The 27,327-nt window shown below is 47.4% G+C and overlaps 1 protein-coding gene across 2 annotated transcripts in view; it reads right to left on the bottom strand.

Annotated features, from left to right (window-relative positions):
- The window catches only part of Mapre2 (microtubule associated protein RP/EB family member 2), a 144,789-nt gene that overhangs the window by 5,490 nt on the left and 111,972 nt on the right, over positions 1–27,327 (bottom strand). For both annotated transcript variants that reach the window (XM_059246272.1, XM_059246271.1), the window contains 2 exons: positions 8,438–8,577; positions 2,355–2,513 (listed from right to left, as the gene is read on the bottom strand). In XM_059246272.1, coding sequence (XP_059102255.1) covers positions 2,355–2,513; positions 8,438–8,577 — 299 coding nt within the window. The remainder of the gene's footprint in view (positions 1–2,354; positions 2,514–8,437; positions 8,578–27,327) is intronic.

The raw sequence follows: 27,327 nt of genomic DNA, 5'->3' as shown, positions 1-27,327 counted from the left end.
TGTAGCAACACACAGGGCTGAAGTCATTTCCCTTCTGGATAATGTCTGCTTCCTCTAACTCTCTTCCTGGCTGTGGGATATAGTTAAGTGGACATGCTTTTCCTTAAGACATTTCTCTTCACTTGATGATAACCCAAGGCTAAAGGTGCTGCTCAGTGGTGGAGCATATGCCTGGCACGCACAAGACTGAGTTTAACACACAGTACCAAACACCCACCCACACACCATGGGCTCAGGATTCAGATTCTAGTTGCTTACAAAGTACTGAAGCTTTTTGCTGCCTCAGTTTCTCCTCATCCATAAAGCAGGACAGTACGTACTTGATAAGATGCTCAAGAGAAGTAAAGGCTCTGATAACCTACTGTACATATAAAGCACAAGGCCCCACTCCAACTGTCTGAGAAGGGTCTAATGAACCCATTCAGCCTCACTCAGCGAAGGAGCTTTGAGCATGAGTGCTCTGTAACCAGGTCCACAGCACAAGAATTGTTCTGTGGTTCTAGTGGGTGGCAAGGTACACCAGGGTCTGGGGGGACTGGAATGGCAGAACGAAACTGAGTGTGGACATCCAGGCCGGACCTCCTCGAACCACACCCTGGAGTTCTTGCCTCAGCCAGGAATCCAGTGGTGTCACACAATTCACCAGGTCATACTCCAGCACCAGGTATGCCTCTTGGGACCAGTTCTGGCTTCGAATAAGGTTTTCCTTCCTGCTACGAGGGCACAGATGGGAAGATCCAAGCATGCGTGTTGGCCTGGCTCCCGCTAGCACCCACGGCCACAGATGGCAGCCCCATGCACTCGGCCTCCCAGGATTTGGAGTGCTCATCTGATGTCATCTCAAGCAAGCTTCAGAGGCAGCCACTGTAACTGACGTGCGAGGACCAGATCACATTATGGACACCCTCCATGGTCACAAGCATGCTACAAACCAGCCTTCATGCTGAGAGAGCCACATTCTGTGACATCATCACGGCCTCGGGGACTTAACTAGGCAGAGTCCCAAGGCTTCAAAATCCACTCTTTGAGCTACTAGTCACCAAGAAAGAAGTTACAAAAAAAAAAAAAAAAAAAAATTGAAAGCCGTGGTGGGGAGTTCCCAAACCTGGCACAGTTTCCTGTAGCCGATGGAAGGTTCAGCGCTAGGATTTTAAACCATATGTGGAGGAAACATCTGCCTTTGGCTGGAAAAGGACCAAATAAGCTTTCTGGTGGCTCGCGATGGTCTGTGGAAACACTGACACATGTGACCCCCCACCCCAGTTCTCCCTGGGCACCCACAGGCCTCCAGGTCAGAGAGCCAAACACTTCACGATCTCTGGCCTAGGGTAAGGAGAAGCTCAGAGGCCGGCCCTGGACTCTTGCCTCCCACAGCTCAGCTCTGTAGAAGGGGGAAGCTCCGACTTCTGCCTCCGGGCCAAGCTTTGCCCTCTTGGCACACACAGACTGCGCTGACTCACCGCGGTCTCTGTAGTTTATCCTGCCTGTCAACGGCCTGGTCCGTAATGTCCTTCCCTACCCTCAGTGTCCAGTCTCCCCCCCATCAATTCTTTCTTTTTTGGAGACAGGGTCTCACTATGTAGCCCTGGCTGGTCTGGAACTTGCTGTGTAGACAAGGCTGGCCTCAAACTCACAGAGGTCCACTGGTCTTAGGCTCTTAAGTGCTGGGATTAAAGGCATGTGCCACAATGCCTGGCTCCCATTTTTTTTTTTTTTAATAGGATATCACGTAGCCCAGGATAGCCCTGGAATCACTGTGTATTCCTGACGTTCCTGCCTCCACCTCCCAAATGACAGATGTGCTCCACACGCCCAGCACATCTTCTCACTACCTTCACAGAGCCACATCCCGGGTCTCTCCCTGCACTCTTGCTCAGTGGCGGGTCCTCCCTACAATGAAGCGTTTTCAGTAAGGTCTGACCCACAGTCTGGTCTGTCCTGTCAATGAGTCACAAAGGTAGCCAGCTACGTCATCATGATAGACAGCAGCGGGGCTCAAAGGGACGGGAAAAGTTGTTTTCTCACTCAACAATTCCCAGGCAGCAGACCTTCGTACAACTCTTTCCTGTCCATTTGCTCAAAGCTGAAAACCTCCTGGGGTCTGGCTGCGTGTTTCAGTTCAAGTCCCCACCTCTACCTGACTCCTCCCAAAATAATTTACGGATTCACGTCCCACAGGCGCGGGGGGATAGAGATCTTGGCGACAAGCAAACTTATTTCTCTGGGACCATCGAGGCCACCAGCTATGTGGTAACCCCATCAAGACCCCAGGGAAGTATTTAAACACATGGGTGTGTTGTACTTTGAACAAGCGTCGTTTTAGAACTCAGGGGCTGGCAGCTTTGCACACCCACCTGCTCGTCTGAAGCATAGAGCACTTCCATAAGTCGCTGCACGAGGTCATCGTTTTCCTGCCCGTGTTCTTGGCACAGCAGTTCAATCTCTCTCAACTTCCCGAAGTAGAAATCCCTCTCCTTCTCCACGCCTTCTAGGGCAAGTTTCAACGAATGTACCTGCAGAAGAGCGGGTGGAGAAGAAAACCATGAAACAGAATAAGAAATGTGACCTGCTATGTCCGTGCACAACGGAGAAAACCACACGGAGCCAGACACGGAAATGAATGGAAGCCGAAGTGCAAGGGAGAAGCCACAGGCCCGGAGACCAATCTCAGGAGCATGCTGTTGTCCGGGATTTATTAACCAGTTAGGATGCTCCATTCACTTGCACAGCTGTGCCTGAGTTTATACAGCCTTCCTTTTCTTGGTAACATGGGCCAAACTACATCCTGTTGCTGTGATTCGGGATGTCTGTGTCTCCCCCGATTCTTATGCTGGAACCCTACAACGTGATGGTATCAGGAAGCAGGGCCTTTAGGAGGGGAACGAGACTTGTGTATGAAAGAAGCCTAAGGGATCCTTCCACCTTCTTAACATGAGAAGACCAAGAAGAACCAGTCTTGGCTAAACAACTGATCTAAACAACATCTTGGTATCGGATCTCTCAGGCTCCAGAATGTAAGAGATAAAATTCTGTTGTTCACAAGCCACCCAGCATAAGGTATTTTGTTACAACATCCCAAACGGACTCAGAACACTTGTTTGTAATCTACTGGGAAGGGAAGTAAGAGAGCTGTGTGTTTTAAATGACCCTTTCTTCAGATCACTGGTGTTAAAAGCCCTCCTCAGATGCCAAGTCAGAGGAGATAAATGCTGTCCTTTGAGGGGGCAGATCCTGGTGCACACACAGAACACGGTGCAGGGGTGGGAGGCTGGCTGTGTTGATCTGCCTCCATTTGCCCAGTTCTGGCTTTGTGTTCGTTCATCTCTGGAAGGGCAAGGTGGCCGAGGAGCTGCAGACAAACATGGCTCACATCTCCCCCACCCTCCCAGAGGTGGGTTTAGGGATCTTCTAGAGTTAGAGTGAAGTCTCTAACTTCTAGGTCAGTAGGTCAGTGCAAGTCATGGGCTAGAGCTAACAACCATGGCAGGACTGTAACACTGACATTCGGGTGTTGTCAGTACTGAAGGGGAGGCCTGCTGACTTTTAAATCTTAGGATACAATTCTCTGACATGTATAACAACCACACACAGGTCCCGGAGAATTCTCTTTTGTAATACTTCATTTATATTTACATAGAACAAGGATTCTAAATGGTAGGTCATGACCACCTCCCCACCCCCACTCCCGAACTGGGTTGTGTAACTGAATGTAAGGGGGGGGGGATTACAAAAAATATTTGGCAACAGTAGACATTTGTGGTGTTCAACAATTAAAGATTAATTAGAAATCAAATGCACAATGGGCTTGAGGTGTTTCTGGCCGAGCTTTCCTGTGCTGCATCGTGTGACTCCACTGCAGCCTTGGTTCAGAACACCTGACACTTTACATCATGCGTGCTGTCATGCCACACACACTGCCGACACGGGCTGCTGCCTGAGGCGCCTCAACGCAGCCGGGAGCTTTTCAGTCTTGAATTGTAGTGTTTTCGCTGCCCACATTGTTCTTAGAAACTGACAGTCTAATTACAGAAAACAAACACTAACGCTTTCCACTATCTCTCCTTAGCAAGCAAGTAGCAAATTAGTTTGCTTGTATGGTACTGTTAGACAAAGACACACCACTTCATTAGTATGCAAATTTGTTTTTTGTTTTGTTTTGTTTTTGAGATGGTCCTATCTGGCCTGGAACCCACTGAGATCCACCTATCTGCCTTCTGAGTCCTGAGATTAAAGGTATGTGCCACCATGATGGCTCCACAAAACTATTTTAAAATAAAATTTCTTTATGATTTATGGCCAGTTCATTTGTTTTGTTTTCCCCTTTTTGTAGTGATATTTGTAATCTAAGAAATAAAACTTGCCTGAAGATCAGAGGACAGAGCCAGCCACAGAATTAAACATAGAAGCCAGGCAGTTGTGGCACACACCTTTAATCCTAGCACTCAGGAGGCAGAGATCCGTCTGGATCTCTGTGAGTTCAAAGCCACCCTGGACTACACAAGATTAATTCAGTTTAAAAGAGACACAGCCAGGCAGTGGTGGCACACACCTTTAATCCCAGTACTTGGGAGTCACATGCCTTTAGTCCCAGCACTAGGAAGGTTGAGACAGGAAGTAATATGCTGGGCAGAGAAAGGAATATAAGGCGGGAGGAGACAGGAGTTCGAGGCCCTTCCGGCTGAGGACTCAGAGGCATTCGATTCGTTGAGACAGGATCTTCCCCTTTCGGCTGGGGAGTTGGTGAGGTAAGAAGTGGCTGTGGCTTGTTTCCTCTGATCTTTCAGCATTTACCCCAATATCTGGCTCTGGGTTTTTATTATAAGACCACTTAGGATTCGTGTAACACATTTTATAGTCCTATAAGCCTGGGGTCACATGAAATTTCCGGAGTGAGAAGAGGCTGTGGGTGCAGAAGGCTGAAGAAACCCGGGCACAGCAAACACTGGAGAATAAAAAGTCTTATGGTTTCTTTAGGTGAAGTTTGCTTTTCAGTATTTAAAAAAAAAGTCCTACACATTATTTTTAGTAATTACTTTTTAGGTGTAAAATCTCCTCTTCTTTTTTTAAAAAATAAGTTGGGCCTTTGGTACACGATGCCTGGAATTACCAACATTCAAACACATACTGGTCCACACAGCCATTCCTTAGTCCACATCTGATAAACAGATCTATGCTGGGATGGAGCCCTTAGTGCTGATCTCACGATGCCCTCATGTAAGCACTCGAAAGGGTGCGTGTGTGGGCTCAGTTAGTTAACCCTGAATGTTCATTCCTGAGAAGACTACACATTTGCAAAAACACAAGGTCACCAGCTTGGACTTCAGATAGAGGAAAACTTCCCTGATCCTGGATCCCATCTCTCAACTCAACCACAGACTCCCTCCCAGCTCTGCACTGCAGCAGGCAGAAGGATCACAACCTGTGGCTCCCCCAAACCAAGCAGGGGTAGTATTTTAGCTCCTTCCCACAGATGCGACTCAAGGGAGGGGTTGTGACCCACAGTTCGGGGGGGTCAGAGGGCATCGTGGCATGGATGGCACTGCAGAGGGCATGGACTGTGGCACCAGGAGCCAGTAGCAGCTGCTTGTTACATGGTGCTGGCCAGGAAGCAGCGACCCAGATGAGAAGCGGGATTGAGCTATACCCTTCAAGGCCTACCACATTCAGCACCCCGCTTCTTCCAGCGAGGCCTCCCCTAACAGCACTGCGGGCCGGGCTGGGAACCGAGTGTTAAAACACAGGATGGGAGGTGGGGGTGGTATTCAAACCACAGCAGACACAGTTAACCTACACAATCCAGGTTGTGTGCCTGTGGATAGTGGTCTAGTTTACACAGCACACTGAGGCTTTTGTGGAAATACTCAGTCTGGGCTGGGCCGGGCTGGCATTCCTGACATGTTAGAGAAGGGGGATGGGCCTATCAACAACCCCCCCCCCCCTAAAAACTGACAGCATCTGGGCACGGTGGTACACATCTGTAATTCTGATACTCAAGAGACTGAGGCAGGAGAGTCGCTGTAAGCTCAAAATCAGTTTGGGCTACAAAGGAAAAAAAAAAAAATCCTGGCAGTAGGCAGTAGCTACTTTAAATGACTGAAGATCAGCCGGCAAATACGATTCCATTCCAATGGCGCCGCTGAGAGACAAATGGCCAGCCTCATTCCTCACAGGTCACTGCAGACGCCTAAGTGATGGAGGCTGAGAAAGCCAGGCCCCACGGGGAAGCTGGCCTTCATAACTTCCCAGCAGTGTCCACAGCCTATGGGTCCTCCCAGAGGCTCTGTGACAGCAGTGATTCCAATCCACTTCCTGCTGGCTAACCCGCCATCCAGAAAGTCTCAACCATTTCACTATGCCTCTTCCTCCCTTCACTTCTGATTCATTGTGATCACTGGGACTGTGAGGCGCAGTGCATCATGGGAGACGGCCGGAATAAAGGATCGGGGCCAAGAAAATGAAAATTCTCTAAGTTTATGGCGGCTGCCACTTTCTCTATTACCACCATAATTCACACTTCTGCCTCTGCATTTCCACATGGCTTCTCCTTGTCCCTGTGTTCTCAATTCCAACACGGGGACACTTGTGTGGCTACCCATTAGCCTCAGGGTCTTCCTTCTGGACACAGGTCACCAGGGAACTGAATTTGGATGAGAGGTTGGTAAATATCTGTGCGGTTTAGGCTGTGCTTCAACTGTCTTCTGAAGGACAGAGTGGAGGCAGGTATGTCCCTCTCAGTGTCAAGGTGTTGGGGACAAGATGTGGAGCAAGGCCTCTCTCGGAAGCACTTTAGCAAGGACAGCAGGTAGAATATTCCCTCCCCCGCCCTTCTGCCCTCTTTTGAGTGGCATTAAGGATCATCAAGGCATTGTGGAACTAGACTCTCTGCATGTGATTTGAGAACTGAAGGAAACTTAGAACCAGCCTCATTCGAGAGGAGGCAGCTGACTAGTGGAGGCCATGAAAGACTGGGTGGGACAGCTAAGGAACTGGAGTTTCCTATGTGGCCAGAATTTGGGCCGCTGGGTTGGAAACTATGTTGGGGTGGAAAGAAAAGGTGGGTGGGGTGGGAGTGGGTGGATATTGCGGGGGGAGGGGGAGTGGACAGGACACCTGAGTTGCTAATGGTAAAGAAAAAAGTTTGAGCTGCTTTGAGGAAGGGGCATAAATCTAGAGTATGATGAACTCAGGCTTGATTTCACCAGATCCACTCAGGCTGATGTGAAGCCTTAAGCTGGTGGCCCGAGGCTCATGGTTGCTACTTTTTTTTTTTTTAATCTGAGTAGAAGTCATTACTGAAAACCTTCTCGCCTCCAACAGAAGACCAGCAGGTAACTAGAACATTCCATGGTTACCCAATCAGAATCCTGAGAGGGCTTAAGATTTTATCTGAAGTGCTAATGGGACCAACTCCAAGCCTGTCTGACTCTGTACTGGATTCCTGACTGAAAAGGCACAATTATTTAGGAGAAAACCCTGTTTTCAGACTCTTGCCTTATCAGCAGAACAATAATGACCAGGGCGGGCTCAGCAAGTAGCCGGGCACTACCTAAGACTCTGCAGTCACAGGCTCCTTCACAGTGGCAGGGCCCTGGTGCGGGAAGCAGGTGGCTTCTGCAGTGGGCACCATGCTGTCCAGTGTTTTATTAACCTCATGGTGTATTACTGTAGGCAAAATTAGAGTTAGAAAACATACCTATGCTTTTCATCAAACCCGGGGCCTCCTGCATGCCAGACTGGTGTTCTCCCACAGAGCCACACCCCACCCCATACTCAAGCTTTCCCGTTGGAAATGTCAAGTTGATGTAGCAAGGTTTACCATAATTGTGAGAGGGCTGATAAGTCAGGGGAAATTTTCTATTTAAAACACAGCTGTTGCCTTTCAGGGCTCCCATGTAACCTCACTTCTGCCCCTGCAGAGGGGGCTGTTTTTTGGTTTGTTAGTTTAGTTTTAGTACTCAGTTCTGATGTGCAACTGCAGTCAATAGGATCTGAGTGAGGGGACAGCGTCATTCATCCTGCTTTCATGATGGCCCCCCAGAATTAAGTAAGCACAGTGTCTGTCACACAAAATAGGCCCAACCACTAGCTGCTGAGAAAGAAGGGATGGAGAGGGAGCCAGCTGAACTCCAATACAGCCCTAACACTTTTCAGGCTGGCCAGACAACGCCTGGGGTTCAGGGTGGGCACCGAGAAATAGGGAGCTGGGAGGGTGGCCGGCATCCTGGGTCATAGTCCACATCCTTGCGCTTCTCATCAAGCTCCGTGACTAACACTGCTCATCATCAGCTGCTGAGCTCCCCTTCCTGAGCAGGTCCTCCTAGTCTCTGGCTGGCTCCTGTCTCGCCTTCTCTCCCTTCCCCCAGGCCTGTGGGTGGGACCTCCTCCCCCCTCACACACATCACCATTCCCAGAGACATGGGTGGAGACAAGGCGTTACCTGCTCGTTGAGCTGTATGACCTGCGTTTCTAAGTCTTTGTCAGATCTGGATGCGGAGCCACTGGACGAAGCCCTTTTGGCAGACGAGGGACGGGAAGGTGTGGATCCCGGCTTAGCTGCTGGGCTTGATTTAGCCGCACCTAGAGGCAAGCAGAGCACCTGTGGGTACAGCCGACATTAAAAAAGACTACCAGGTATGTTGCAAATGCATGATAGAACATGAGCTTCCTAAAAGCGACAATCAATGTGCTAATCCCTCCTTGACACAGTCAGAACAAACAGAGGCACACCACCAAGCCACACAGAACAACCACTGAACCTCTCAAGAACAGCGGCTCCTCACGTGGAGGAGGTTAACCCCTTCCCCTCCGGGCCTAACGTCACAGCTCCAGTGAACCTGAGTAAGAGGAAAGACTGGGGGCTGGGGAGATGGCTCGGTGAGTCAGTGCTTACCATACAGGCCTGAGGAGTTCAGATCCTTAGAACCCGTGAAGCCAGACATGCTAGCCCAGGGCTCCTGCTGTGGCATGGGAGGTGGAGACGGGCTCACTCGGTGACAAGCATCAAGAGCACTGTCTCAAACGAGGGGGAAGGTGAGGACCGATGCCAAGCTGTACTCTGTCCTCCACCACAGGCACGCATGTATGCCCACACATGAACATGTGTACACACATCACATACACATGAATGGTGGAAGAGAGATAGGAAATGTGCTTCAATCATCACACGTCATCACGGCACGTGTGTTTCTCAGAGCAAAGGCCCCATGACAGGTTCGTTCTTCAGAAGAAACACTGGCACAAGGTAAGGGCCTCCTCTCTCAGTTCACTCTGTAGCTACAGACAGGAAGAACAGGAGCAGAGACATCTCCATGGCAGTGAGCACCCTGAGGTCCCATCTTGGTTTCTAAACGTCCCTCTTCAACAAAAGCACCTCTGGAGAGGCTGCTGATGCCAGGGACGGTGCGGAACTGGACTGGTAAGCCCACCACAGCTTGTGGCAAGAAGCAGAGACACACTCAAGGCAAGGGGCACGAGGACCAGCTTGGAGGTGGCAGTCTGCTAGCACTGAGAAGAATGGCCGTGACTTGGGAAATGCCTTGGGTGCATACCAGTCCATGATGAGGGGAGGGTGTATGAACTGAGCATCAGGGAATGCTGAGGAAATGCTAGAAGCACAGATATGCAGTACCCCTAATGAAGAGTAAACTCCTTAGTGGGTGCGGAGGCATTAGAAGGGAGGTATGACACGTAAAGGGAGAAACCTTCACAGTGGGGAGTTCGGGGATCAGCACGGTAACCACAGGATTACCGAGTTTCCAATCATGGCACACTGTTATTTCAGGTGAGTCCTCACCCAGCTGGCACTCAACCCACCGTGGATTTACTGTCTAGAACACAGCACAGACACGAGAATGGCTTCTGGAGCCAAAGCAGAAGCAACTAGGTATACACAGACAAGTTCGTCTGCTTCTGAGTGAGAGCTGGGCCACTCCTGGGACCCACCCCTCCGCTTTTGTTTTGAACACAATCCCAGACAGGCAGGAGTTCCGGTGTCCCTGTCTGCACGTGTCTCCCGTGTGTTCCCTCCACCCCATTAAAATCTCCGCCACAATCTTCCATCCTTCTAGAAGGTTCTTGGAGGGCAAGGAACAGTCTTATTCACGTCAGCAACCCCAGTGCCTTGTAAAATGTTAGGATAAATAGGTTTGGTAAAGGAACAACTCTAGATAAATAGATAAACAGGCAACTAAAACTTGGCTATGTGCTTTCCAACTTCAGTTTTTCTGACAGAGGCGAGGGATTACAAAGACAGGCATGTAACCGCAGCTGCAGGTTTCAACCAACACCCTAATTACAACGGAGTCGTCAGGAAAGGCTGTAAAATTTATATGGTGTGTCTTCAGGTGCCTGGAGACACTGGTTACAGATGGGAGTCTTACGCACCTCTGAGAAGTCTTTCCAGTGTCGTGGCCTTTAAACGACATGCCCCTTTGTTAACGACGGGGGAAAAAGAACCTTCTTTAAAAGCACAGGAGAAGCGGGGGAGAGACTTGAAATGGTTAGACTGTGAAGGACTTAAATTGGTCTGTGTTGGGAAAATCAGTGGCCCCGAAACCTCACTATGCACAGCGCGAACTGGGGGGTGCTACGGAGCTGTGGTTTGCTCGGAACGGGCAAACTGCTGTAAGGACCTTCCTCTCGGTTGAAGACCACACAGAACTCTCCTGGCACCTGACTTCTCAGCTCTACCGCACAGCTTCTTTGGCTGTAAAGAGACTATGAAGGAGCAGGCAGGGAACACAAGGACCTTCTTCAGACCGCCACCAGCCTAGCAGCAGGGGAGGCCACCTTTGCAATCATCGAACCCTTTTTGATTTTTTTTTTTTTAAAAAGCAAGACTGACATTTTAATAGATAGGAAGTCTAGTGGAAAGAACACAGGAGCAGAGCTTCTTATCTCAAAACCCGCACTGTGTCCACCAGGGCCGGAACAGGGGCTGCTTAAGTGATAAAGATTCAGTCTCTCTCAGACTGACAGTCACTTAGGTGACTGCCCAGACATGGTACCCTCTTGGCCTTCCTGGGAACAGGCCAGTGTTCTGGGATTCGTGCCTGCCAAGGGTGTATGTGGGGCCGTATTTCCTCTGTATGCAGCATTCTCCTCTACCCTTTGGCCAACCCTGTTTCCTTCTAGTAACTAGGACTTCCAGCCTTCAGGTCTCAGCTTGTGCTGTCGCACACCCTGGGGGCCGCCACGCCCTGAACCTTTCCCCAAAGGCTGTAGCAACTACACTGGGTGATGACACGGGATGCTTCTTCTTGCACTGGACGTAACTTCAGGATGCTGGAGTTGCATCTATTTTGTTTGCCACTGGTAAGTGCAGCAAGTACAGCAAGTGTGGTACCTGACCCAGAGGCATCCTGTGCACCGTCAGAAGTCGGTAAGCACCCAGCAGAGGCAGTGATTCAGTGATGACACCCGGGGAAGTCTGAGGCGCTGATGCCAATGTCAAAGTCACTGGCGGCAAGAGCCAACACGAAAGAAACCATCCGGGTGTCGGCCTCCCAGCTGGGCCCTTCCTGTGTTCCCTTTCCAGCTCTCCTTTGTAGATTGTGATGTGGGGCTCCTTCCATGTGGATTCTGGCCAATCCACTGAGGGAGCGAGTGCACTCAGCTGACATCTGAATGGCTGAAGAGCCAGGTGGTTGGTGCTGGGCTGGGCACATCTCTGCCACTGGCCTCTCCTCACAGAAAGAGGACAACAGAAAGGCCTTCCTAAGAGAGTGCATATACACGCCCCATGCCAGGCAGTTCTTCCTAAGTAGGCCATCAAAAGATGTGGCTGGCGACAGTAACTAAGCTCAGGTCACCAGGCGGTCATGGCCTCACATTCTGACATCAGTTCGAAAGGAAACGGACACAGAAGAGGCAGAAGGTTGCTACAGCTTGTCAACACAGAGCTACCACTCATTATGGTGGCAGGATATTATCAAATGCAAGTGCAAACAAACTGAACTGTTAGTAAAGAGGAGAGGGGGCATGGAAAGCCGGCCTGCAGGGGAGTGGGGTGACATGCTTTACATGGGTCAGGAGAGAGAGGCCAGAGCTGGCGGCAGTATAGCTGCAGCCACACAGCCTCTCAGCAAAATAGTCTTTTCCTCGTGGAAACGTATCTTTGCTGTGGACGGAGCTCAGCAGACCCCTCTGAGGGTCTGATTCTCCAAGCCCATGGTCTCAGCCTTAAAACAACACTGGTTTCCTGGGTCCTGTAAAGGTCAGTTGGGACCCAGGAACCAGGTCCTTCGTGATGGCCAACATGAGCATCCCTCAGGGATCCTTAACATGAGAAAGAGGAAAGCATGAGAATCAGACACACACACACACACACACACACACACACACACACACACACACACACACAGAGTAGTAACGGATCAAAAGTACTTTGCATTTAATGTTTGCAATGCGGGAGGTTTTGCAATTCTGATTAGGTTGTTTGGAGAGAAGCAGAGAGAGAGAGAAATCAAAGACAAGTGAGGACGTAGCATCGAAGGAATAAACAGGGAGAAAGTAAAGAATGAGGACATCTTAGCGTCTTCCCACACACGTCAGAGCATCACACTGAAAGGTCCTCCTCAGAAGGACGCAGAGTGAGCGCATTAAAGCCGTGGTTGACAGGGACAGACTTACCCTCACATAAACCACACACCCAGAGAGACGCGACAGGTGAAGGAAGTGCACCGGCAACCTTCGGCTTCCACATTCACCGACGTCATTCTTTCTTTTCAGAGGACATACAGTGGGTAGTCTCTCCAAGCCCTGCACACCCCTTGTCAGCTCAAAATAGTTTCTGTTTCTTTATTAGACATGTTTTTTTCCTTTCTTTCATTTTCTTCTTGCTTCAAACAACTACACTCTGAAGTGTATCTAGCTTCTGGGGCCAGGCATTTTTTTTCTCATTTACTGGGACCAAACATCCGAAGGATGTTATCAAGACAATGTAATTATCAATATCTGTAAAGTTAGTGTTGGCATAATATCTTTACATAAACTACTATTTATTTTCCCATCTTCTCAAGTGACCCAGGTAATGTCTGCTGTCCAATCCTGGCTTTGGAGACGAAGGTCCTCCACGGCTGCCTTCTTAGCAGCCCAAACGCTCACCTCCACCTGTGACTGTTTCTGTGTCTTCCCAGATCTCATGCTTCAAGGATGTACACATGGAAGACACTGGCATCATGGCCTTTAAAGGCAATGCACTCACTCTGGCTACAATTCCGATAGAGAGACTTTTTTCTTACAGCTATCAAACACTTCCATTTCTTTTAAGCTGCATTTGATGATGTCCTGAGACCGTAATTAGCAGTAGCCCTGTTTTATACACAATTGTTCTGCCCTGGAGCTTGTCTCCTCCCCCTTAATTTTCCCTTTCAAAATAAAAAGAGGTTTCAGAAGTAGAGGAAAAGGGACATAAACTCTGCCCAAGTCCCTGCAATTCTCAGAAATTGCCCCACTGGAGATGGACATGATTCACAATGCCTGTCTTTGAGCGGTCCCATCTTAATTAATGCTTTTAGGATTTGGGGCATAAATATGATTCTAAGGTATTTTAACCATAGTTGTAAAAAGGAGTGAGTGGTCTGATTCAGTGTCTCGGTGAAGTCAGAGCATCACTGGGTCTAATGTCTGTAATTAGCAGCTTGCTTGATGTGTATGGAAAATGCTGCATTTTGGAGAGAGGAGGCTGAATAGGTTCAGAGGGGAGAAGCAAATGAAAGCCGTGTAGTCACCTCTGCCCTTCCCAGCCAGGACTCTGTGAGACTCTAGAAACTTCTCATAGTTCACTGTACTCCTTTCGCCAAAATCATAAACAGAGGGGAGCTAAGTACACAACCTCAGTACTCTTGACAAGGACCATGTCCATGTTAACACCCCCACCTCCTGCCCCATGCACAAAGCTACGTCTTCCTCACTTGGAGAGACTGGTTCTCCTCTGCTCCATTCCCACAACCCTCATTCATTAATACCACATAGGACAAGTGAAACACAGTGGGCAGACAACACACCACAAATGCATTGATCAGTCATTCCTGGATGAATCTGACATCACTTCCTTATCCCCTTCAGGTTGGCAAACATAATTTGCCTTTTCATTGGGATATGAACTTGTTTTAAAATCAAACAAAAGGCCACAGCTGGCGAAAGCAGCTGGGCTGGACTGATGAGGAGCCCCATGGGGGCAAGAAGGCCTTCCTCTGTGATTGACACCAGAGCCATCAACTGCAAGGAGACGGACCAATGCTAGACAAGGAGATGGACCACTGCTGGACAAGGAGATGGACCACTGCTGGACAGGGAGATGGACCACTGCTGGACAAGGAGATGGACCACTGCTGGACAAGGAGATGGACCACTGCTGTATGATAGTCATTTCTACAAATTCAAGCACTGAAGACTTTGTCTTTCCCTTCAAAAAAATGGTGCCATCCCTTCACTTTGTAGATTGCCATTAAATTTACTCTGAGAGGGGAAAATCTCAGCACCTCAGTGATGGCCAGGGTTCAGTCCCAAGGGAACTTTAATGGGGTTCTGGGGCCCCTGGCTCACAAGCCCATTGACAGGCTGGCTCTTTATTTTGCAAGCAGCAATTCAGGGCCCTTCTGGCTCTGTCCTCACCAACACAGCCTGTGGCAAAGCCTGGCTGCTGTTCCTTACAACTCAATACCAGCCTGTAACAGGGGCAGCATCTCCTGGGGCAGCTCTCGGAGCGTGAACCACACTGATCCTGTGGGAACAAAGACCTGGCACGGCACTGGGCACACCTCAGTCATAGTGGGGTGACAGCGGGATGTGGCACTTACTAGCAGAGCCCTGTGGCCCCAAGGGTTCAAGGAACCCTGGACCTGCTGCTTGCTAAGTGGGTGACTTGCTGCCACCTACAGTGACTTTCCAGAGTTGGGAGGAGGACCCGAGAAAAACACAGACCGCTTGGGGATGGAGGGAGCTGGCTCAGTGGTTAGGAGTGCTTGCTGCTCTTGCAGAGGACCAGGCTCCCAGCACTTATATCAAGAGGCTCATGTTCCAGAGGGATATGATGTCCTCTTTTGGTTCCCAAAGGCACCTGCACGCATGTGGTATGCTTAAACCCATGCAAACACACATACATTAAACAAACAAACAAATATATCTTTAAAACATGGATTTTTTTTTTTTTGGCTTTTCAAGATAGGGCTTCTCTGTGTAGCCCTAGCTGTCCTGGAACTCACTTTGTAGACTAGGCTAGCCTAGAAATCATAGTCACCTGGTCACCTGTCTCTGCCTCTCAGGTGCTGGGATTAAAGGTGTGTGCCACTACACCTGGCTTAAAACATGGCAAACTCTGACTCCAAAGGCTAGTACATAACGCTCACTCTGTTAGTACTGCCATTTCTCAGAAAATGAGATCTGACTCGACAAAGCATTCCAAGTAATGGACTCCTATTCCAGACACTAGCGAAACATAACAACGGTGCTGAGAAGATGCTCCCTTCGACCCACACCTCTACAACCCTCCAGTGAACTCTGAGGCACAGGATGCCCCTCCTCTATGTATTCTCTAACAATACGGAAAATCAGGGTGCTACAGGACAAGCCTGTTCTTAAACTAGCCTCATTCATTCATTCATTCATTCATTCATTCACCCATTCATTCATGTAACAAGTATTTACTAAACCCCTACCATGTAGCTGGCAAGCTAAATAGATACTGGTATCAAACAGTGAAGGGAACACAAAAGATGCCTGTCCGTGTGGAGTTTACGTTCCATCCGGGAGCACGGCAGTGAACAGGAACACAATAAGCTGAGAAGTAACACAGCCAATGAGAACATCACTGTTCTGGGAAAAGTAGAACAGGGTGGACAAGGAGACCCATTTGCATGAGTGAGGAGGGTTGGACTGGGTGGCTAAGTGATGTTACATAGACCCTTGGTCTTCTTCAGTTCGAACTCTTCTCTTGGACCTGCAGGATTTCCACACGCCACCAGAGTTGAGTCTGCTCAGGACACCTGGTCCTCAAGACCTCTGCACAAGCAGGGCAGCAAAGGCCATCAGCCGGGTGTGTGTGTGTGTGTGTGTGTGTGTGTGTGTGTGTGTGTGTGTGTGTGTGTTGGGAAGGGGGAGCAGTCACCTTGCGTTAAAAGTTTCACTCCTATGAGGGGATGTGCCTAGTCTTATTGCACCCCATGAATTATGTTTAGTTTTGGGCCGTGTTTAAGATTCTATAGTTTAAAAACCGTATTCTACACCACAGCCCATTTTACATAATCTGTATTTTGTGTAATGTTAACAGGAACAAAAAAAAAAAAAAAAAAAAAAAAAAAAAAAGAAAGGAAACATTATTGATTCCAAGGGGAGAACTGAAGCTAGGCCCAAGCAGAGCTGGGGGTCAGCCACTCCCAGTCACTGCTCTGGGGTTATTATACAACATGACAAATGGCCCTGCCCTGGCAGACCCTACCATAGCAGCTCCCTGCAAGGCAGGCATCCTCACTGCTGAGGGTGTGGCTGCCATGGAAGAGTAAGCAGTGGCTGAGGACCCCTCAGGAACCCCCTCCCCCGGCTGGCCAGTCTGCACAAAGACAGCGCCTGGGATGCAGAGAGGGCTGAGCTCACGGAGCATGCCCAAGTGGGAACATTTACATACGCTTACTGCTGCCCTGCTCACTGTCCCTGCTGGAGATGGTGTGCTTTATTTTTAGGCATCATGTGATTCTCCAGTATTTTCCGGGCTCTGCTTGAGTCACTTTGGTTTCAGAGAATTTCTCATAAGAGGAAAAAAAAAAAAAAAAAAAAGCAAGAAAGTGCTTCATGTCTTGAAAGGGCTCAGGTTTTCAAAATCGTAACTTTTAAATAGCTGTTTCAATGTGGAATGTATATTTTGCAATAAACTGCTGACTTTCCATGCTTCTCACACCTTGGTAGAAGATGAATCCAGCTTTCAAACATATTACATGCCAAATCCAATCACCATCTTAGTTTAAATTTGTTATTTTTCAATTGCCCTCAAAGAAATAAAAACAGTGGGGATCCTTTTACCCCAATAAATGGTCCCCACATCCCATCCCAACACTAATTGACAGCAGCAGCCCTTGCCTGCTTTCCACAGTACCAGGGAAGGGAGTGGCTGATGGAGCCAGCAGACTGAGCCAGCCCACAGAGAATAAAGACACACAGGCGTTTCCATGACGACACCATCGTGGGCGCCGCTGTACTTCTGGCATGCAGGACTCATTTACGAAGGAAGCTTATGAAGTAAGCTGGCTGTTTCTGGGGTACCTCCGTCCTTAGTTACTTTAGATGTGCTGCCCTTTAGTTTCAGCCCGGGTCCCTTTTGACACATAACCATCCCTTTTCTGATGGTGTCGAGCCTGTTGGGTTCCAGTAACACAATCTTATCGGGACTTCCCAGAAAAGAGTCAGAGCTCAGGAAGTGAGACCATGGGCAGAGCACACTTCAGCTACCCAGTCTCCTTTACGTATTGCATCTGTCTTCTGTACCATGGTTTGCTGCTTCTACCAACCAACTTCCAAGCCAATCACCCGTGTGCATTAACAGTTAGTTGCCCACACTTCCTTCTGCCTTCACTTCCCATATCCCACTAATCATTGTACTGTGTTGACTACATCTCCCTGAAGTATCGATAGCACACGGTACAACCACCTTCTCAGGCTGCTGTTTCCTCTTCTCCACAGTTAGCTAGCAGTGAGGTTGTAAGCTATACGTAAGCATGCCCTGCAGTGGGTAGCCATTCCAACCTTGACTGGAAGTTCCAACCCCCATTGAGGCTTTGGTAACTGTCACGCCTACAAGGTGGGGCCAAGAGAGGACCCTGAAGACCCAAGATCTGGATGCACCGTCTTTCTTGGTTCCTGGACCCTGGATGCTGGAGGTAGACACCGCAGGACTGCGCTACGTCTTTCCCAGACCCTGCAACCTACCTATCCCTTCATTTGTAAGTTATGCCACTAAATAAACCTCCCTTTTAACTACGTGGAGTGGCCTTAATAATTTCACCAATAATGCCCCTTCTGTATATGCTCTCGTACAACAGAGCAAATACTGCATTAGCCTTCCGATGGCTCCCAACAGGCCACATTATAAATTGTGAGCTCTGTAAACTTCTGTGACAAACAGTCTTGAACATGACACCCATTCAATGATCTCTTTCTGCTGGTGCTTACACATTTGCATAATATTCATCCTAGAACATGGTGGGGGGGCGTGGCCAAGAGACTACGGCAAAGGTGATGGGAAGGCATTCCCACCATTACGTCACTATATTTAGGACTCTTGGTAGCAGACACACCGGGCAGACTTTCCTCCTGCTCATGGAGAAGTAGCGGCCGCAGAGTAAGCATTTTGTTGGAAAGGCCCACACGGAAGTGGTTCCAGTGACTTCCAACCAAGAGTGGCCTATGGGAAGAAGCCAGAGAGACTCAGCCCTATAGAAGCAAGAAACAATTACAAGTGACTCTTTCCCCAGGGAGCCTCCGATGAGATCTTAGCCCCATGGATACTGGGTTGCTGCCTGTGGGCTGCACATCAGAGAGCCCAGCTGAGCTGTGCTGCACTGTAAGACAACACATATGCTGTTTTAAGCTGCCAACTTTGTCATTTCCTTTCCTTCCTTTTTTTTTTTTAAAGCAGTAACAAGGGACCTGTTTACCTCTGCAGCCTCATGGCTCAAGACATCCAAACAAAACCACCTGTGCTTCACTGAACCGAACATACTTTCTTGGGACCTCAACATTCTATTCTGTCTGGAATGTTCTTGGCCATGCCTCTCATCTGGCTAACCTTTAAACTCATCCTTAAATCTCAGCTGAGGTTTTCGTTTCCCAGGAAACCTTTGTAGAGGCTGCAAAGCTAGTGCAGGGGTGCTTCCTCCGAACACTCCCTGAGCACGCTCTCCTCGTACGTCCAACGGCAGGTCTCCTCACAAGACAGCAACTCCTCCAAAAACATGGGTCTTGCTCGGATCACTGTGTACCCTCAGAATCCCTTACCGTGCCTCAGCAATACCTCGGGACCACATGAATGAATATGATTCAAGCAGAGCTGTCACAAAAAAATGCAGGGGACCAAAGCAATAGGAACTGTTTGTGTTCTGGCATTTTCTGAGCTGCTGTGCAGACACTGGGTTGTTTTCCAAGTCGCAGTGAGGTGCGCTGCAGGCGATGGAAGCAGCTGGACAGACACTGAAATGTGCCGCATCTTCCTTGAGCTCAACGGATACTGCGGTGACTCAAGCTGAGCAGACAGATAAGCCTCTCTGTGTCAGCCAGTGGGCAAACAATGACTAAAAGGCAGAACCGGCTTGCAGTTCAGGCTGTTCCTTCCCAAGAGACTATATAAAGTGCTACACGCTGCTTTTAGGGGCTAGCAAGCTGGGTAAAGAAGGCGCTCGCTGCATGAGCCTGATGACCCTAACTGATGATAAGCCGTGGGAAGAGCCAGGTACAGCGTGTGCATCTGTCACCCAGCATTCCTGCAGAGAGACGGACAGCAGGAGAGCTGCCTGGAAGCTCACGGGGCAGCTAGCCTGGAGTAGAGAGGCAGACACAGGAAGACCCTGCCTCACACAAGGTGGAAAGTGAGAGCCCCTAAAAAGTTGCCCTCTCACCTCTTTATAATGCTGTGGCACACAAGTGTACACACACTATATACATATTACACACACGCACACACACACACACACACACCCCGCTTTTTACTTTGCCCAACACACCAAATGACTAAGAAGGACACTTAGAATAAAAACAGGCTCACAGGCACGCTGTCGTAGCCTGCTTACGGAATTACAAGAGTAACTCCAAGGGTGACTGTGACCCCATTTTCTTTTGAGAACTGATGAGGTTTACTGTCAAGCTGAAAAGCAAAATCTCACCTTACAGTATGCCTACAGAGACAAGGGCTAGCCCGTGAAGAGGAACACACATTTCAACATATCCAGGGAGTGTCTAAGTGAGAACAACCCACACTGGTTATAAGGGGACCTGATGCTTTGTTAACAGCCAAGATGGCTGGGGCGGGGGCACCACCAGCCTCTTGGACAGAACTCTATGCCAATTTTGTTTATGGGGCTTACTCTTTACTTCACTACTCCTCACATCATTTGTTCAGAGATGTATTTGGATGGAAAAAATCTGGAAACCAGAGATAAACATCCAGGAACAAAGGACTTAACATTTCCTGTATTTATTAATGTGGTACAATACCATACCTCTTCTCACTCAGAACGACTGCAGAGATAAACAGGGATGCTTTAGAGCTCCACTCCAACGGAGTGGAGCCCAGGGGAGAACACAGAGCCCAAGGCTGTGTCTGTGACTCCCAGAGAGGAGGTCCAGGGAAGAGCAAGGGTTCTGGAATCAGGTCACACCTCAGAGCTCATGTCCCTCACTTAGCCTAAGTGGTGCTGGCAAGTTACTGCAGCTCTGGTTCCAGTTTCCTAGATGCTTATATCAACACCCACCTGTTAGGGCTGCTGGGACGCTCAACTGAATGGAAGGCTTAGGGCAGGGGTGCTTACTGCGCACTGCGCACATGCCCATGGATATGCATGCTCCTTCTATATTTTAAATACTTCCCTAAAGCTCAAGGAAAAGTTCAATTCATGGTAAACTGAGATTTGAAGAGTTACAGGACAACAGCACTACAACATTTTACAGCTTCTCATCCCCAGGGTTTCCAAACATCTAGTTTTAAAGAAAACGATGTACATAACTTTGGCTCAAGAAAGCCAGATAATTTAAAAAAATAAATAAACTGAACTCATATCATCTATCAAGAATGCCCTCCTAGCAAGGAAACAAACTCGCATAGAAAAGACGGACACGCCAGAGGCTCCTGTCTGACACTCCCCAGTCCTTGCTTCTTCGCTTCTTACGTTTGACAGTCTAAATTCGTGGACATCCTCAGAGTGTGGGCTGGCGGAGTTTTACTCTTATGCTGTAGTTTTGTGACCATTATATAGGTGCCATGTTGTAAAACCTTGTTACTCAACCCCACACCCTCGTATGTTTAAACTCACCCTCAGTACGACAGTCCTAAGAGCTGAGGCCGTTCAGAGGTGAAGTCATGAGGGCAGAGACCAAAGGAACGGCAGCAGTATTCTCAGAAAAAAGGCCCAAGCGAGTTTGCCTTGAGAAGTTCTGCCTCATCTCAGGACGCAGTGGGAGGAATCGTCTATGAAGAATGCTTGTGGGAAGCAGGTCCTTATTGTGGGAAGCAGGTCCTTATTGGACACCCAATCTCCTAGCACTTTGCTTTTGGACTTGCTGGCCCTCCTGTTTGCAAGGAATACATTTCTGTTGTTTGTAAGCCAAGTTTATGCTACTTAACTATAGAAACGAACACAGACGGCAGAAAACTACAGGCCTGATTAGTTTTTAAGAAAAGAATCCCGATGCCTGGTGGCATCTCTTATTCATCTCTGATGTGACATTTGTATAATGGAAAGCACACTGCTGATACCCCTTTCTTAACAGAGAGTAGGAATTTAAATTAGCTGAGCTGTTAGAGGGTTTCTTCCCATTTTTCTCCAGGCCTTTCCATAGCTAAGGAACAACCACATGCAGCTTAGCAATGTAACAATGTAACACAATGTAACAGTGTCTTCACAGGAGCAGGCCAGTGGAGTAGAAGGATGGTGAGGGCCGGGAGCGCGGGAGCGGAGGGAAACAGAAATGCTGCTCTATACATAAGGAGCACTGTGATGCACGGTCAGGCATCACAAAACGAAAGATAAGGAGAAGAGCTTGGGGACAGGGTGTCACTCCTGTTTAGAGGCCACAGCATCTTTGAAGTACTCGAAGGCATGCTTTGTCTCATGAAAATACTAGGAATGAATGCACAGTAAAGACCTTTACAGAAAAAGGAAAGCTAAACAGTATTTTACCACACAGCCTGTCACTATAAGAGGTGTTAAATGTTCTTGAGTTTAAAGACTGTGTGGAACTCAAATGTTCAGAAATGAAGAAATTGAATATGGTAAAATAAAAAGTAAACTTTTTAGTAACAGGGAAAAACAGGAAACTAATAAGCTCTAAATCAAGAAGCCATTAGTTACACTAAATATAAATGGGTTGGTCACTCTTAAAGACAGAGATTACCAAAATGAGGCAAAAGGCAGGGCCCAATCATACAGTGGTTAAAGGCACACTTTCCATATAGAGACACTGATAGGTGGGTATGTACCTTATTAAAAAGAAAGATACAGCATTCAAACCATAAATATAAGACAGCAGTGGTGGCTATTTTAAGACAAAGAGTAGTTTCAAAAATGTAAGTCCAGTCAATAGGATGGTTTAATCATACACACGTACACTAGGAAAAGAGCCTTCAAAAACAGAAATCAAAGCCAGAAACAATTAAAGTGAGGAACAGGCAATTTCCCAATCAATGTAGAAAGACTAAAAATCATTTTGCAACAATTATTTGAGACAGACAAGCCCTTAAACCACAGACAATCTGAAGCACACTGTCAAACACCTTGGCTTTACGTGTATGCAAAGCACTGTTCAAATGAAGAGCACACGTTCTTTTCAAAGGCATGTGACACTTTAACTAAAAGGGACACCGTGACTGTTGTACTTCACTACCTTTCTGAAGAAACAAACCTAGCATAAAACACAGTGAAGGAAAGGCAGCTTTTCTTTCCCCCAAGGTGAGAAGTGGTGTCTGTCTAGATTTTAGATGCTCAAGCAACGCTCGCACATTGCTAAGGAAATAAGTGGAGAAACACAGTCACATTTTAAGATTGCACCGACAGCCTGGAGTGTTCAATGTTCAACACAGTTTTTTTTTTTTAAAAAAAAAAAAAACAGTTAGGATTTGCTAAAAATCTACATCTATGGATTTAATGAAGATTATCAGACACCTCATTGACATTGCCTAGGTACCTTCTGTTTTGAAATCACTTTTCTAGCATTTCTCCTAACCCGATTTTAAGGCTGAAACACTGGTCTCTAAGGAAGAGAGAAAGCTCAATTCCCATAGCAACTCTAAATCTATCGCACTATATTTATATTTGGGAGTCTGATTTAAATATATTAGCGTATGTGAATCTGCAATGTGTCTGAGTTGCTATAGAAACCACAATGTTGAATTTCCTTTTAAGTTTTTTAAGTCTTCACATATAAAGCCTGCCTCCTCAGACTGCTATTGAATTGCAGGTAGGATCAAGGCAATTGCACTTGGGAACATTATGTTTCAGGATGATTGCACACACTTAACAGACAGCTATCACTGTGATATGAGCATTTAAACACATGGCTGTGGGTGGTAGGCCAAAATCTATGGACAACACAATTCCTCAAAATGTAGTTAGAGGGGATATTACCTGGCAGCTTTCATCCTTATATGAAACCTGTTTATATTAAAGTTGTATATACTGTAGTAGAGGTAAGTTGCCCAGTTATACAGATACCAACCAACTTTATGCTTCTTTGAGTCCTTAGGAGGAAAGTTTTCTATCAGCATTGAAATGGTAGAGAAATCTAGCATGCTCTCAGGAAAAAAATGCACCAAATGTGTGGAGAACATTTATTTAATACAGGAAATCATCTCTGGTGCGCGGCTACACACAGCACGGACGCTGTAAAAGCAGGATTTTCTTTCCTTGCTAGCATAGACAGTGTCCTCTCGATCACCATTGCACGGACATTCTACAACACTTTCCCCCACTCTAATCTGCTCCCTTTGTCAAACAAGATGCTTTGAAGCTGCCAGTGAAATCAGCCTAAGGCATATCTGTGAGGAGAGACCCATGCACTGCAACATTAGTCAAGTATTCCAAAGTGCCGGCCCCCATCCTGTTTTCAACTATATAAGCCATTACTTATTTCCCAGGATAGAGATACTTAGGAAGAGATCACGGTTTCAATATGAAATCAGAATAATGTCTGTACGTTACTGATCGAGCACCAGACAGGCCACCACTCACCTCCTCAAGCACTTCAACTCACCCCAAGTCTAGAGCGGGAAAAGTCAGACTTGTAGTCCTGGGTGAAGGACAGCTCCTACCACATGCATTGAGATCACATCATAGCGGTTATGGTCAGTGTTCTGAACAGAGAATTCTAAGAGAACCCTGAAACCCACACTCACCCACACATGTGGGACTCGTGTAATAGCTCGATTTGAAACACATATCCAGGCTACCACACTCTGGTAAACTTCCCAACTTAAGACTCAGAGCTTTCACTGCGGTTTGTAATGTGTGTCTTGCCCTAATAGGTCATGTGCTGGGAACCGATATCCTCGTGTTCTACTATATGCACGCCACGATGAAAAAGGCACAGACTCTGGAAAAGTCCCTAGAAACCTTGGCCAAAGTGCACGAATTCTCTAAACAATCCTTCCGGCACCTCCCCTGACTTTCCGGAAACCTTTGACTTATTTTCTTGGCTATGTTCCCAATATCTGGATGCAGGACTTCAAGAAAGTCAGTCTTCTAGGGATCTTTCTCCCATAGTGGTCTTTAAAAACTATATCCCACATGTAATGTATGTCTTATGATAATTCTTCTCCAGTAAAATTTTACTGCCCCTCAATGTCTAATATTCAGGACACAACTGATCAAAGAGGGATGATGAATTTGCCTCCTGAAAAATACCATTCCTTCCTAAACAAGACCAACAAAATAAACACCATCAAGGCATGGGAGCAGTATCAGAAATCACTGCTTTCTGGAACATTAAAAGAAAATCAAATTTATGAACTGTTGACTTTCATATATTTCCCAAGTTCTGTCACCTGAGGGGCTAAGCTCTGGAAAACACAGATTTCTCATTTGGGCTCACAGCATTCTATCAAAACCGCAGAAATTGGTCTGTAGCTTTTGTGAGAGGGTTGGCCAGTGTAGCCTCGTTCTGGGTGGAAGAGTAGATGTGTTAGAAGGTTAAAAAAAAAAAAGATAAAGATGCATTATGATTGTGGAACAAAGTATTCTGAGGTTCATTATCAGAATTTCAAAAAATGCAGTTGGATTTCAAAGCCAATCTCTCCACCAGTAACAGCTACAAAAAAACGACATTATGAAGGGAAACAGCAGTGTGCCCTGGGTCCAGCGAGTCCTGCCACTTCACATGCTTCCCAATTCCCAGTCCTGCGGACATGCCATCAACATCAGCCCGACTTCAATTCTTAGACTGATGAAGGCCGCTGACAAAAGCAGGTGACCAGTGTGAACTGCATGAAACTTGCCTCCCAATCTCCTTGTGGCTAATTTTCATCCAACCTCTCCCTTCGCTTCTGCTCCAGACAAACACATCTTCCCTTTCCCATTAACCCCCTAAGCCCTTGACCTCATCTTCTCCTTCACGTTCAGGGTCATGACCCTCGAATCTTGCCTCTTTCTCTCACCCTTGGCTCATCAGAGATTCTTCTCTGACCTTACAAATCTGACAGTTTCGCTGTGGGATGTCTTTCTGTATGCTGTGAATATGTGTTGCTCTGATTGGTTGATAAATAAAGCCGCAGTGGCCTATGGCAAGGCAGCTTAGAGGCAGGCAGGAAATCCAAGCAGAGATACAGAGAGAAGAAAGGAGAGGAGAGAGAGACCAGCCACTGCTGAAGGAGCAGCAAGATGCCAGCAGACGGATAACGCCACGGCCACGTGGAAACGTACAGATTATAGAAGTGGGTTAAGTTATAAGAGCTAGCTAGCAAGAAGCCTGCCATAAGCCATGAAATCGGTAATTAATATTAAGCTATTCAACGATGATTTTATAAGCTGATGAGGGACCACGGGGTCAGCAGGACCAGAGGAACTCAGGACTGCGGGCCGGGCGGGACTTGAGAAAACTTAGGGCTACATAATTTTGCATTGTCTTCAAAGCAAACACCAACGAGTGCCATTCTCCTATCCCTCCTCAAGCTTCTCTCTCCCTGACAACAACCACATGCTTATTATTCTCCTCACCTGTATCCTTGACACAGTTGTTAAAGGTTGGATCTTCCTTACTTCCACACCCTACCTGGCCTGTTCAACTGCTGCAATCCAGACTCCAGTGCTTAGCATCTTGGGGGACCACTTCTCCAAAGGATTATTAATCACGCCCTGGGAGTCAGCTTTCTACATATTATTTTCAAGTTTCATTGTACATTATATTTCCACAATTAATATTCATGACCCTCTTTCCAGAAACTTCCTACTGTTTGTTCTGTGAAACACAGATGAGGGGATTCTTAGAAAATGAGGACAAGGCAACATACTGCAGTTCTGTTTGGAAGAGAAGTGTTGGAGCTTAGGCCAAAAAAATTAAGGTCACAGCATGATTGTGGAAGAAAGAAAAATATTCTAGGTCTATGCAAATTCACACACTACTAATGATTTGAGTTCTCTTGACTTGCTTGTCCGTGGTCATCCTTTTAAAAAGGCTCCTTCCCTTCACATGTGTCTAACTCCCAAAGAGCTGTGCTCAGTGCTCTCCTCTGCATGGCTCATTCATTCCAAACCTGGACTTGGACCGTCACTCAGAGTCTTTTATCCAACTCATTCCTTAATCCACTCCTTGTCTCATCATCCCATGAATGATTTTCAAGCTGAGCAATCCAACAAACTCTTCAGGCTTCATTTGCCTTGACTCCCTGCAGAGGTAGAAGCCGGATCACTCTATCTCCCTCCCTGAAGGCCACTCCTTAGTTTCTTCCCGTTTTTCTGGCATCTTCTCTGCATTCCAGGAAAGTTTCTTCTCCTCTAGTCAGCCATAACTGTTAGGAATTTCTGAAGGCACCCTCTCCTTATCATTCTGTATTCACTTCCAGCTTCAGTGTATGGAACATTCACACATTTTTATTTATCTCCTGTCCATACTTTCGAACCACACACACACACACACACACACACACACACACACACACACACACGTTATTTAGATTGTCTTTTAGATGTTGCAAAGAAACCCGAAACGCAGTATGTTAAAATAAATACAATTTCTTCTCAAATCCAGCTCTCTTAGCACTTCCTGGATGATAGCCTCATCCTTCCAAGTGTGGGAGATACGCCGAGAAGTCACACTTGGCAGCTCGCTTGCTTACTCCAGGATCCACCCATTACCAAAACCCAATCCTGTTGCTTCCTAAAGAGTTCCTAGAGACATGTTTTCTTTTTCTTCTACTATGTTATTCCACATGAAGAAGACCTCCTCTAAAAGACTGGTAAGTATAATGCTGATCTTATTATCTCTAACAATCATTTATTTATTTATTTGGTTTTTCGAGACAGGGTTTCTCTGTGTAGCATTGGAGCCTGTCCTGGAACTCACTCTGGAGACCAGGCTGGCCTTGAACTCACAGAGATCCACCTGCCTCTGCCTCCTGAGTGCTGGGATTAAAGGTGT

Source organism: Peromyscus eremicus, chromosome 19, assembly GCF_949786415.1.
Source record: "Peromyscus eremicus chromosome 19, PerEre_H2_v1, whole genome shotgun sequence".
NCBI lineage: Eukaryota > Metazoa > Chordata > Mammalia > Rodentia > Cricetidae > Peromyscus > Peromyscus eremicus.
The sequence above is the reverse complement of the archived record's forward strand: the minus strand, read 5'-3'. Positions and strand labels throughout refer to the sequence as shown.